Raw genomic sequence first — 13,650 nt, 5'->3', positions numbered from 1 at the left:
TTGGTCTCAAGTCTCAAAAGACTTGAAAATGACTTCTGCTCCGATGTGAAAACTGATTTAAATAAATAATAACTTAAACTAAAAACAGGAAGTAATAGTTATATATTTATCTATTTAGTGCACTTTTGGACCTTTAGCTTTTTATGAATAACTGACCTATGATTTTCCAAATAAATTAATGCTAGTTATATTCTCATTTTATGTATGTTACTTTCACTGTGTAACCACAACTTTTACCTTTCCAGTCATGTTTTACAAAAACTGTATGTATGAAAATAAAGAGAAATAAATCTTCCAACTCTCCAGGAAACAACTTCTTGTAAAGGCTGGTAGACACTCAAACAAGCTGGGCATACAACTCAAACCTTTTTAGCCATTTCTAACTGTCATGCTTTGACCTCAAAGAATCTGCTAATGTTGATAACTTTCAGTAACAGATGACAGGATGTTTAAGTCCAGTGAATTTTGTAAATTTAATATGCACCGTGGTTCTTGACAACTGCTGTCGTTTACTTGTTCCCCCAAAGAATTTCAAATTAACAAATTTAATAAGTTATCATTTTACTGTTTCCGACGGACATTAGTATGAGAGAGGACATTACCTTTCCCTGGTATTAGACCATTCACATAATCTTCCTTATCAGGACCTTTGACATTTGATAAAGAGTTATGAAAACCGTTATCTCATTAAAGTATGTCCTTAATGACTGCACAGCTCGTAAACAGAGATATCTGTAGAATTTAGGAGCTGATGTGAATTAAGCCCTGCCAAAAAAAGAGAAAAATTTGAATAAATTAAATAAAATGTAAAAAGTAATTGTGCTGCTAAGTAAACCACAGACATGGATTAGTTTGTCATGATTTTAAGGAACAACTATTTAATTTCAATATGTTTAATTCTTTCTTTTCTTCTTTAAGGTGGAAATCTTTCAGCAAAATAAGATTTACAGAGAGATGCTCAGTAGCTCAACTGGCTGAGCAGATCATTTTAGCCGTTCCTAACATTCATACGTTGATCTCAAAGAATCTGGTACTGTTGATCCATAAGTAATGACGAAATTTAAGTCCTGAGAAGTGTCAAGGAAGAGAAACATTTCAGCTGACTTTGGACCCCTCCAGTGGAAATGCGACAGACCCGCAGATTAAATCATATTTTTCATCCTTAAAAATGCCTAAGACCATTTTAAATATTATAAATCTAATTATTGATCCGATCTTTTTTCAAAACTACTTTGTACCTTTAAATTCCAGTGGTGTTGTGTATAAAATTAAGTTTGAAAAATGGATTTCAGAACAAAAGAGAAATACAACTTGCTGATATGCTATAGATCGTATTGTTTTTTCTTCTTTACCCTATCATGCTTAACGTGATGAAAATAGTAGATAAGTCCAAGGATTGGATAAGTAAACAGTAGATATTGTGAACATATGAACATGCAGCATGACTTCTATGATAGGATTTGTGTGAGATGTCTTTTAACAGGAGATATTTATCTGCTTTCTTCTGCATGTTTTACATCTTGAGATGGTCATTTGGAACTTCACAAGTTCAACTCATATTTAAATAAAATAATTAGTTTCGTGTTTGCCAATGTTTTGAGTAGTTGAGAGTCGCAGATGTTCCGGTTTTTACTAGTGTTTACCCCTAAGGATTCTTTTGTAATTCACTCATTTATTGCAGTTATTATTTTACTCCTTCCCCTTCACACTGACATTAGAATGTGAGAGGACCTTATCTTTCCCCAGTGTTAGATAATCTGTTTTATCATGACCTTTGTGTTGTAAAGAGTTATGAAAACCGTTTTCTCATTCAAAATATGATTTTAATTTCACCATAGCTAGTAAACATGAATTGCTGCAAGGGACAATCAAACTTGCCAAAAAAATTTATAACAAGCCAAAGTGAGTCTATATATTTATCACGCCATTGTGGTTCCATCAGTTACATAAAAGAGAGGGGGGGGGGGGGGCATACACGGGCAGAACATGCAAACTCCACACATAAAGGAAGGGGAAGGTGGAGCAAGAAACAAAACTGAAATAAGACAAGACAACCTGATCCAAGTAAAAGTAATAAAGACAAAACAAGAGAATAACTAAAAGATAAACGACTATAATGATTCAAACTAAAGAAATCTGATCACAAACCAATAACTAAAGACAAAAAAAACTGAGCTAAAACAAAAACTAACAAAGAACAAGAACAGCGAGCAGCCAAGAAGGAACCATGAACCCAGGTGTACATTTCTCTAAATATTTAGCCTTTATCCAGTTCAACTCGCTGACACACTTGTTCTGCATTAAAGCTGCCGTCGGCAACTTTTTTTTAGTCATATTAGCTTGAACTGTCATGGGATTCTGGAAGTAGAATATTAAATAGGCTGTTTAGGAAAAATCCCGAATTCTGTAGCTCCCTCTAAAGCCTGTAATCGTGCTTGCAAAAATCCAGCGCTCCCAGCTGTTTTTAACCAATCACGTTAGGGGGGGCTCATGCTGAGCGTGAGTCTGCCCCCAGCTTGTGTGCGCGCACACCGGTGTGAACTCATGTGCACAACCTCGTCCACAGAGGGGGAGGGGTTTGGGGGGGCGATTCGGAGCTTGGTAGAGGTTGGGGGAGGGACCTGAAAGTTGTATCAGTTCGAATTTTCCGACTTTAGACTCGGAATTTTGAAAACCTGCCGACGGCAGCTTTAAAGCTGCAGTCTGCAACTCTTTTTCAAGCATAATGCCTGGAACTGTCCGGGGATTCTGAAAGTAGTACATTAAATACCCCAATACAAAAAAAAACGAGTTCTCTAGGTCCCCTATATGTCCCGCTAGGTCCCTCCAAAGCCAGCAGGTTTGTTTACAAAATTGCAGACCGGACCGGTAAAAGGTAACCAATCAGGTTACGAGCTGGGCTCTGCTGCCTGTCAATCACCAATTGTGCACGCGCGATACAAGGTAGGCTCGTCCCCACGCTTATTTATCTAGACTATTGAACTTCATTACGGGCTAGTCTACTTACTGTGTCTTCCATGATCGCAAATGACAGGTGAGTTGATGAATGAGGAGTCGTGTACGCGCATCTGGCGTGCACGTCTACGTGCACGAGTTCTCATGTGTTTTGAAGGGGCGGGACAGGAAGTTGAATAACTTTTTATTTTTCGGTTAAAAAATAAGCATTTCTTGCATTTTGCGACTACGGAGGTCACCGTTTTCAACTTCAAGCGTTCTGATAGATCATGTAAACTCTTAAAATGCCAAAAATTAGGACTTTACGTATGACAACAACAAATCCTGCAGACTGCAGCTTTAAGGTCGACTGACCTTAAAGCTGCAGTGATGCTCTCTTGACATTTTATGCTGCTGAACTCATTTGGTACTTGATGCCTACAAGACAGTTTTTGATTAAAAGTTCTGTAATTGAAATGATTTTAGTAGAATTTTTATTTTTCATTTGTGACATACTTCAACTGATCTTAAAATAATGGGGAAAATACTGCTGCAGGGTGACACGTGTAAACACAATTGTAAAAGCTGTGTTTTTTTCCTTATGGTAAAACTAACACTGCACATTCCAAGTTCTTCAAACCTACCAATAAGTGCAAGATAGAGACGCAGTTGTAACTTTCATGAGTCCAGAGTGTTTATGATCATCATAACACAGCTGCAGTAAAACAGTTTAACCTCCAATAAACGGATGTGATATTGATCTTAACTGCGTAACAGTTTTATGAGAGCTTAACATCATCGCTTTAAAAAGCTTGGCAGCTTGTGGATAACAGCAGTGCATGCTTTTACATGCCACAATGAAGAAACTGTTGTGGACTGTGTGTCTGCACGTTTTGTGTCTGTACAGTGGTGGCAGGAGCGGGGTGAATGGACACGAGGACTTTATGCTTCTTGAAGGTCCTCTGACAGAGCAGTTGGTCAAACGCTCTGAAAGGGGAGGGGGTGATGCCTTTGACTGCAGTCGTCCCATACCTCCTGGTTCGAAACAGTACTTTGAGCATCTCCAGAGTATAGGGGTGACCCACTTCAAAGTGCCACTATCATGGGCTCAACTCCTCCCCATAGGCCACCCCAGCCAGCCACAGCAAGCTGTGGTCAAATGTTATCAGATCCTTCTGCAGCAGCTGCTGGAGGTGGGCCTTCAGCCTCTAGTCATCCTTCATGGATCGACAGTTCCAGAATCTCTGAGATCAAGGTTTGGAGGCTGGGAGAGCCAGGGGCTGTTAGAAGCCTTTCAGCAGTATGCTGAGTTTGCCTTCCAGGAGTTTGCAGGACTGGCACGCTCATGGGTTACACTGAGTGACTTGGATGAAGTTTGGCATGATGGGCAGGCAGCAAATGCTCCCGGTCTTCTGCAAAATATCCTCGAGCTCAACAAGAACATTCATCTGATCTACCATCAACACTTTCCTGGAAAAGGTGAGCTAAATCAAGTGATTCATCGAACTGATGTTGTCATAAATCATTTGTTTGCACTTTTAAACTGTTGGCTAGAATTTAGATTGTTATTATCAGGCATCTAAAGTATTGTTTGAATATTAAGTTAATGAATATATTGCCATGTTGAGAGATTTTTAATATCTCCTTTAAAATTAAATTCATGGCAAACTGATATTGAAATCCTTCACCGCTATGTGTATTGCACAGACTACATATGTCATCATTGCCTATTTCAATAATCAATCCATGTGATATCAGAATATCTAACTACACAGATATACCCGTAGTAATACTTTTTTTTTCAAAGCAATCAGGCTTTATATTAAATAATAAGCACATTTCTGAAATGATGGCATGTAAAAGTATCTTTCATTCCTTTGTATTTCCAGTGAGACGTCTGTCACTGGGGCTGAAAGCAAAAGATGCTGCTACACTTTCCCACATCAAAGCTTCAACAAGTGTAAGCATCAAATGCTACATTCATTATTTCAGTTTAGATGCCAGTAAAATCTGTTATGTCTAAAATGAGAAAAACAATTCTGCAAGCAATGAATCACAATAGAAATATTGGGTTATTTGATTTCAACAATATATTCAAGAGTAGTTTCCCAAATATGTTTCTAATCTACACCAAGAAAGTTGAACATTTTAGCAGATGTGAAATAAGAGATGATTAACTTTTACATTGATCCAAATCTGGTTCTGGATACAGGACTTTTGTGTAGAAGTATGTCGTCATATTGCTCTTATTGTCTAAGTTATTTTATTTTAAAGCAGAAATAAAAATCCATTTAGAGAAACAAACCTTATAACATGAAAATATGTTTTTAATCACCTTGCCAAACATGAATGATTAAAACAACTGCCAAGTACAGCAGGAATGAGCATTGTTCTCTGCTTTGTCACACCATGAAGGAAAGTTTACGAGGACCCAAACTGACAAACCTCAGATCAGCTCAAGTTCACCGCACTAATGGGACAAACAGGGTAGAACTTAAACAAAATTGCTCAGATGTGAAATCATAAATGTACACTGAGAATATTGAATATTTAGGTCACATTCCAGCTATCAACTAAGTTTCCAAAGTCTTTACACTGTGCAACTTCAACTCTCATGATGTGGCCATCTCCTGCCAACAATGTGGCTGAACTGTTGGCAAGTGAAGCACGCCACAAGGGGAGGAAGTGTGTCAGTTTAGCTACGTTAGACTGTAGCAGCAGTTCATCTGTTTATCCCAATTGTGTTTGGTGAAGTTTGTAAATCTACGAGGTGAAAAATAAGGCATGTCATCGTGGTGATCACCCAGTATTCAATGACTTACTCCTCTAACTTTGGTTCTTGGTTCCTGTTTGGTTAGTTTAGGAGCTAAACGTTGTGTTGGTGCCCTGAGTCAAGGGTGTAATTTACTCTGTATGTGTGTGGGGTCGCTGTGCTGCCACCAGGGGGTCTCAGGTGCTATGGGAGTCTTGTGTACTCTGACTCTCGTCAGGTGTTTTGACCCGGAAGGGCAAACGGTTTTTGACCGCTGTGGCGCGAGGCGCTCGTCATGCCCATAGATATGTATTCTTGTATCGTTGGACACTCCGGCACGTTTGGCACGGAACGGAGGTGAGCGTAAGGACGAGTGGAGCTGCTGGAAACGGTTTGGACTTTAGAGAACGGCTGGTCGCGGATCTCGAGACGCCAGAGCTCGGGGCTAATGCTGAGCTGGCTGTGGACCACCGGACCACCGCACGGCGCCCAACGCAAGCAGGTATGTAGCTCTACACTGGTAAATGGCCATTTAAGTTGTGTGCACACATAACCGGGCATAAACCCAACGCATTGGTCGCCTAAGGGCGGGGGATAATAAACTTTGCGTCGGTTCTTTTTTCTTTTTTGCTGCGAACTGGTCATCAATGGACTATCATCATGGAGAAGCGTGACGCTACGTCGGACAAAATTAAAGCTACCGGGACTAATGTGCAAACTGTAAATAAGTCCCGTAATGTGGCTGGCAGTGTTGAAACACAAACTCAAAAACGAGTGGTTAAACTCACTGCAAAGGCGCTTGCCAATGAATTAGACCGGTTGCAATCTGGCAGAAAAGTTAAGTTAAACAAAGCAACCAACATAAGAAAAACAATAGTTGGTAATAAAGGAAGTAGGAGAAGGAAATAAAAAAAAAATCAAATTACGATAATTTTAACATAACCCGTATTGCTTGGACGTTTTTGCTTTATTTGTAGCTAAAATATTTAAATTAGCTTCCAAACCTGGCAACCCCGGGGGTGATCCCTGTTTCTGTCCGAGCAGCCTGTAACCAGGCTCGTGGACCGAGCGTTACCCGTCTCTGGCATTTCAAGCCTGATATAGCCTGTATAGCAGGGATGTCAAAGTCAAATAGACCGAGGGCCAAAAAAATAAATTTGTTACAAGCCGAGGGCCGGACTGGTTCAATGTTTATTAAAACATATTGAAATGATTGCACGTAGCCTATTGAACCAAGACCTAACACACTGTATATTATTTAATGATTAAATTAATAAAGCAATATTTTGTTATGGCTCTGTCAGTAACTTCAAGGGAAAACATTTTCAACAGGCAAACAGCAAAAAAATTAATTGTTTTTAAAAACAAAATATGTTTCTTAAAGGGAAATCCGTCAGACTGAGCCTCGATTTCTGGGTATCATTTGCATTTATAGCCTCATAGGTTGGACTCGCACTCGACTGAGTATGATTGGACATGAGTAGGTTCAACATGCTTCGTCATATTCTCTGGATCAGCCAAACAATGTGTGTGTGTGAATCTGTACCTGCTTTCCCAGACTAATTGTTTTGTCTTCCCATTCCTAGATCAATTTAGGTTATCGTAGAAAAGTACAGAGACTATTTCATTCATAATGTCTAAGAACAAAGCCAATTTTAACAGTAGGCTACTGTACAATATGACTGACTGTCATTCAGTCATATGTGTGCAATTATGCTTTGGGAAAAACAGTGTTGATATGGTTATTTGAATCGAGTTGTCATTAATGGCCTGATAAGAATGAACAACTAAAACTTCTTATTAGGTACTGGAATAGGCCTACACTGGAATTTAAAAAAAGGACTTAATTTGAGGCTTCATAATTAAATGATAATGCTGTTGCAGTCTGAGCGCATACAGTAGGCTATAGCCTATCAATTGTGAGCACACAGTTTGCACTCAGTGGAGGAGTTGATGAGTGTGGGGATGGGGATGGATCATTGTCGTTACACCTCTGCACACATCACTGAGTCACAAAGTGAGATGATTATATAGTTTAAACTATTCACCCCAAATCCATGGTTAATTTAAATTCTGAAATTAAATTGGGATTTTTGTGGTATCCATTATTAGTATAAAGCCTATTGTGAATATTTATATTGTATTCTTCTTGAAGACCATTAAAGGTATAGTTGGCAATCACAATCCAATGCACTTTTTGTCAAAATCACCGTATTTCTCCTCACTGTCCGCAAGCTGTCACTTCTAAGAGCATGCTGAAAAAAATCTGGTTTCAATACACAGCCTGGGCTCTGCTTGTAAAGGGTAAGGGTTCAGACCAGCCACCAAAACATGGGTACATCCCCTCAAACGCGGGGGGCTCATACTCGTGCACAGGTCAGACATATGGGGGATGGGGAGTAGGAGGTCGTGTAACGTGCGTAATTAGAGTAAGAGAGAGACATGTGTGTGTATATGAAGTCTAAAGGGAGGTTGTGGGTCTGTATTCGTTTACACTTGAAATATCAGCAACTTCTCTACTCGTTTTCTCCCACATCACTAACTACACCTTTAAAGTATCAACTCGATGGCTTGGTGTGTTGACAATATTGTCTGTTTTTTGTAGGAAAGGTGTTGCAAATTTGACAACATATAGGCCTACAAGATCAACAATCAAGGTCTGATAGGTTTGTTTTCATGAAAAACAAGTCTGGGAAATGGAAGGTGAGAATGACAACTTATTATATACTAATAGAACTCACTCTCTTTCAAGTAAATTAAATCAAATACTGTAAGATATAGTACACAATCTGAAAATAATTAGGCTGACTTATAGATACAATAATGACTTGTGGGATGTAGTGCTGATTACATAACCTATATTGTTATTGTTCTTCACAGGTTCACATCAGACATTTTCTGATGTGAATTCATTACTGGCCTGCGCCGGTCAGGAATGTGTCTTCTGTCAGCAAAAAGAACTTGCAAACAAGGACCACCTTTCCCTGAAACATCTCAGAGGCGCAATTTACTTTTTGCAAAACAATCAAGGTATGGGGTATAATTGAACTATAGAGAGATGTATGATCTCATTTAATTTTCTTTATTTTTTTTTATTTGATATAGTAATGCATTGTATTGCATCTTCAACTTTTTTTTCCAGAGAAATTTGTGGTCGCATGCTTCTGCAAGGACCGCAAAGAACCATCCAGAAGCCATTACCATTGCCCATTTTGTGAATTTCGGACTTTAGCTAGGTCGGGCAATTTCAAAAAGCATTTGAAAAGCAAACATGGTAAGTGTTCTGTTGCAGCATCTACAAACCCCCCCTGGACGCACTTTTGTCTTAACAAGTCCACTTAGATCATATGACATCATATCTACTCCTAATGTTTGTCACATTTTCAATATGTCTATCTCTTACAGGCATTGAAGCAGACAAAAGACAAGGTAATACAGAATACAAAGTCTTTGTTCTAAATATAAAATAGTAAATAGATGTAAGCTATGTAATGTATGTACATACATAGTCTCACAATTAGTCCCCCATAAGAATCAATATGCCCATGCACAGTCTTTAAGATGTGTTCTGATGTATGAAAGGCCCAATGACGCATTCAGTATCAGTAGCATGCATGGACAACATATTCCACGACCCTTTTACCATTCCATATTACAGAAACACATTCCATTGAACCTGTGGCAATAAATCTGCATGACATTTACTCATAACTTGAAAATCAGGATGCCAGTGAAAATATCATCAATATATAATCAACTCTTCCCCTCAAAATTTTAAGGGTCAGCTCACCCTCAAGCATTCAGTAGCAATGTCACATATTTTTTTTTGTCATGAGAGACTGTTTCTATACCCTATTCCCCACACTTTCAGAACCACCTCAAGGCAAGGCAATCTTATTTGTAGAGCACAATTCGTACACAAGGTAATTCAAAGTGCTTTACAGCTACATAAAATCACAAGAAGGCAATAAAATCGTTAAAAAAAAAAAAAAAAAAAAATAATCATAAATTAATTAATTTAAAAGTGAAGAGTGCAGATAAAATACTTTCAGTTGTCATATGCACAGCTAAATAGAACTGTTTTCAGCCTGGATTTAAACATTGTCAGAGTTGAGGCCTGTCTCACATCTTCTGGAAGGCTGTTCCAGATTTTAGGGGCATAAAACTGAAACGCAGCCTCACCTTGTTTAGTCCTGACTCTGGGCACCAGCAGGAGACCCCTCCCTGAGGTTCTCAGAGCCCGAGTTGGTTCATATAGCTCTAACATGTCAGAGATGTACTTTGGCTCTTGACCATGAAGAGACTTGTACACAAGCAGAGCTGTTTTAAAGTCTATTCTCTGAGCGACAGGAAGCCAGTGCAGAGACCTGAGCACTGGACTAAAATGGTCGTATTTCCTGGTTCTAGTCAGGATTCGAGCAGCAGCGTTCTGGATGTACTGCAGCTGTCTTACAGCCTGTTTAGAGAGCACAGTGAGCAGGCCGTTACAGTAGTCTAACCTGCTGGAGACGCATGGATTAGTCTTTTTAAGTCTGGTTTCGACACTATTCCTTTGATTCTGGCAATGTTTTTTAGATGTAAAAAGCTGCTGATGTTACAGATTTAATGTGGCTGTTAAAGTTCAGGTCTGAGTCCAATATTACCCCGAGATTTCTAACTTGATAATTAGGTTTAAGAGAGAGAGTCTCAAGGTGACTGATAACACTTTCTCTTTGTTTCTGTGGGCCACAGACAATGATTTCAGTTTTGTCTGAGTTTGGCTGGAGAAAATTGTTTTGCATCCACACACTGATCTGTTCGATGCAGTGACACAATGTATCTACAGGCCCGTGTTCTCCTGCCGTCAGTGACACGTAGATCTGAGTGTCATCTGCATAATTGTGGTAGGACACATTATAGCTGCGTATTAGCTGGCCTAGTGGAAGCATGTACAGATTGAACAATACGGGTCCCAGGATTGACCCCTGGGGAACCCCACAGGTCATAGCCATTTGGTCTGAGACACAGTTATCAATTTCAACAAAATATTTCCTGTCCTCCAGATAGGACTTGAACCAGTTTAAAGCACAACCAGAGATTCCCACCCAGTCTTCTAACCTCTGTAATAAGATCGCATGGTCAACTGTGTCAAAGGCAGCACTCAGGTCCAGCAGAACTAAGACAGTGACTTTACTTGCATCTGTGTTCAGGCGGATGTCATTTGTCACCTTGATCAGAGCTGTCTCAGTGCTGTGGTGGGGCCTAAAGCCTGATTGGAAAGTATCAAAAGCATTGTTAGACAGGAGAAAGTCACTAAGCTGTTGGTATACAACTTTTTCTAGGACTTTGCCTAAGAATGGCAGGTTTGATATGGGCCGGTAGTTGTTCAGTACTGTGTTATCAAGATTGCTCTTCTTTAGAAGAGGCTTAATGACAGCGGTTTTTGGCCTTTGGAAATGTTCCAGTCTGGAGTGAGATGTTGACTAGATGAGCGAGTTGTGGTAACAAACTGCTCAGCACAGACTTTAGGAATCTAGTGGGCAACTCATCAAGGCAGCATGTAGATGAACTCAGACTGCAGATGATCTCTGACTGTTTTGTCAGTAACAGGTGTGAAATACATCAGCTCTAGGTGTCTAGCTGACTGCAGAGTAGTTATTTGTGTTGTGGAAATTATTGCATTTTTTACCTCCAAGAAATATGTATAGGGAAGCTGTCTGTGTAGGGCAGTGTTCCCTGACAATGGCATTTAAATATTAAACATTCAAAGGCATTTATTGATGTTTAAATATTTTAGATTATTAGCATTAACTCCGCACTCCGTCTGTAGGCAGTAAAAGGCTCAAATCTTATTTTCACGTGATTCTACACTAACAAAACACATTTATAAATATTGTTATTTTGTTGTTCTTTCAGCAGAGAAGCCAAGCACCTTTAAGAGAAAGCATGACAGTCTCAAAGATGACTCCGAAGAGAACTTGGATTCAAAGCCTGATCATTTTGCATGTCAACACTGCAAAGCTGTGCTAAGTTCAGCAAAAAACCTGCGACGACACATCAGAGATATACATAACCTGGACGCTACACCCGCACTATGCATTGATGTGAAAAACGGAATTTATGTCACTCCAAAATATGACCACAGTCCGATTTTTCCCATTCATTTCATAAAGTCAACCAACCCACCAAAAATGTACTGCGAGGAAGAGAAATGCCGTCAATTCATGCGGATTGCAGGGACTTCTGGAAACCCTGGAAAAGAATGCATCCACCTTGAAAGAGCAAACAGAGGAAAGCCATATACCAAACCAGCAGTCCTCACATCCACATCACTGCAAGACATGCTAAGCAAAGGGCTCATGTCATATGAGTGGGGTGTGAAATGTGAGGAACTGAACAATGCTGCAAACAACCTTGGAGTGGACTCTGTTTTCCCAGTGTATTTTAAAGATGAGGGGTATTCTGAAAGGTGGCACTTCTTTTCCGTATTTACAAATGAGACGGAGAACTGGTGTCAGTTTGGGAGAACACGGGTGACTTTTGATGCTGTCGCAGGACAGTGGAACTGTCAGTGTCGGGGAACCGCAAAATCCCACCGCTGCATCCATCGTATGATGGGAATGTGGTGGATTTTCCAGGAGTCACCAGGCCCCGTATTTGCCACGGCAGACATTCACGCTGAGGACATTGATGACTTGGAAAGTCACATGTTCAAAAGCAATATCCCTTGTGAGCCCCGCAATCGCAGCACACAAAAGATCTGTTATGACAGAATATTTTCTTAACCATAAGTGCATCCCATGTCTGTAGGAGTTACCTCTGGAGTTAAGGAGTCGGGAAAAAAGCCACCACAATAACATGATTGAGCTGTAAAATCTTTTGTGCTATTCTTTAGGTGGTATCCTTCATTTCTCTTGTGTGCACATTATTGTGTACTATTTAAACTTTGTGTGTGTGTGTCATGTCATTACTTTTTATTAAAAACTCTATTTAACAGCCCCACAGTCACTTCATCCTTTGGCAAGTGCCTCAAACAGCTGTAGTATCTGTGGCATGTCGGTAGATACCGCGGGACCTAAGGATGCCACCGGAAGATGCCACAACAAACACGTTTTTTAACTATCTAAAAATATATGTGATACATTTCTGATTGAGCTTTTCTCTGACGTTTAAAGTTATTCAGTAACTTTTGTAGTAGAAGCAAACTTGGTCAATAAGAAATCATCTACAGTGCTGGTTTAAAAAAAAAAAAAAAAAAGAATAATACTGAAATTGTAGCTTGATAGGATTTTTTTTATTTGCTCTACTTATTGAAAGCAGGATGCCCCTTACAAAAAAAAAAGTAATGGCATTTTGTGTTGTATCTCTTGTTCTGAACAGTTGGACTTCTTGTCAGTGCACATTGAATACAGCTGTGCCTCAACAAGCTTGGCACAGGAGTTGAGGAGCTTACAGGTACTGTAAATATTGCAGTTATTATGATTATTATCTGTAACATTCAACTTTGTTTCACACGCCCACCACACTGCAGTCACATACATATTTAACATGCATATCCTTTCTTTCCACTGTTCTACAGACGATTTACAAATGTATCTACCATTGAAGCCAAATGGTAACAGTGCACAATGTTCTTTGTTTAATTGTATTGCCGATATTAAGCAGTGGTTGGCCCAGAATTTTCTTCATGTAAATGATGACAAACCTGAATGCATTGTGTTTGGGGATACTGTGACGGCTGGCTTTGGCACCTTGTCTTCAAAGCTTAGTTCAACCGTCAGAAATCTGGGAGTGACCTCCAGTTGCGTCTCCTGGCCAAAGTTAAAATGTTTTTAAGTCGTCATGACCTTGAGAAAGCCATAATAAGTTCAAGGTTAGACTATTGCAATGCACTTTATGTTGGCGTCTCCCAGTCTTCTCTCAGTCGCCTTCAACTTGTGCAGAACGCTGCTGCCCGTCTTTTAACCAACACTAACAGACGTGTG

General features: G+C 39.6%; 1 protein-coding gene across 1 annotated transcript; it reads left to right on the top strand.

Moving 5' to 3' along the window:
* Positions 1 to 5,985: 5,985 nt before the first annotated feature.
* Positions 5,986 to 12,884, top strand: LOC142396090 (uncharacterized). Its single transcript, XM_075478627.1, has 6 exons — positions 5,986 to 6,188; positions 8,292 to 8,389; positions 8,567 to 8,716; positions 8,829 to 8,960; positions 9,092 to 9,115; positions 11,582 to 12,884. The coding sequence occupies exons 2-6, from the start codon at positions 8,383 to 8,385 to the stop codon at positions 12,448 to 12,450; spliced, it is 1,182 nt and encodes a 393-aa protein (XP_075334742.1). The 5' UTR covers positions 5,986 to 6,188; positions 8,292 to 8,382; the 3' UTR covers positions 12,451 to 12,884.
* Positions 12,885 to 13,650: the final 766 nt, after the last annotated feature.

The sequence above is a fragment of the Odontesthes bonariensis genome, chromosome 12, assembly GCF_027942865.1.
Source record: "Odontesthes bonariensis isolate fOdoBon6 chromosome 12, fOdoBon6.hap1, whole genome shotgun sequence".
Taxonomy (NCBI): domain Eukaryota; kingdom Metazoa; phylum Chordata; class Actinopteri; order Atheriniformes; family Atherinopsidae; genus Odontesthes; species Odontesthes bonariensis.
The sequence above is the reverse complement of the archived record's forward strand: the minus strand, read 5'-3'. Positions and strand labels throughout refer to the sequence as shown.

Coding starts and splice junctions, on each gene's coding strand:
- LOC142396090 (XM_075478627.1), top strand. Junction 8,961..9,091: donor GCATTTGAAAAGCAAACATG/GTAAGTGTTCTG, acceptor TATCTCTTACAG/GCATTGAAGCAGACAAAAGA. Junction 9,116..11,581: donor TGAAGCAGACAAAAGACAAG/GTAATACAGAAT, acceptor TTGTTCTTTCAG/CAGAGAAGCCAAGCACCTTT.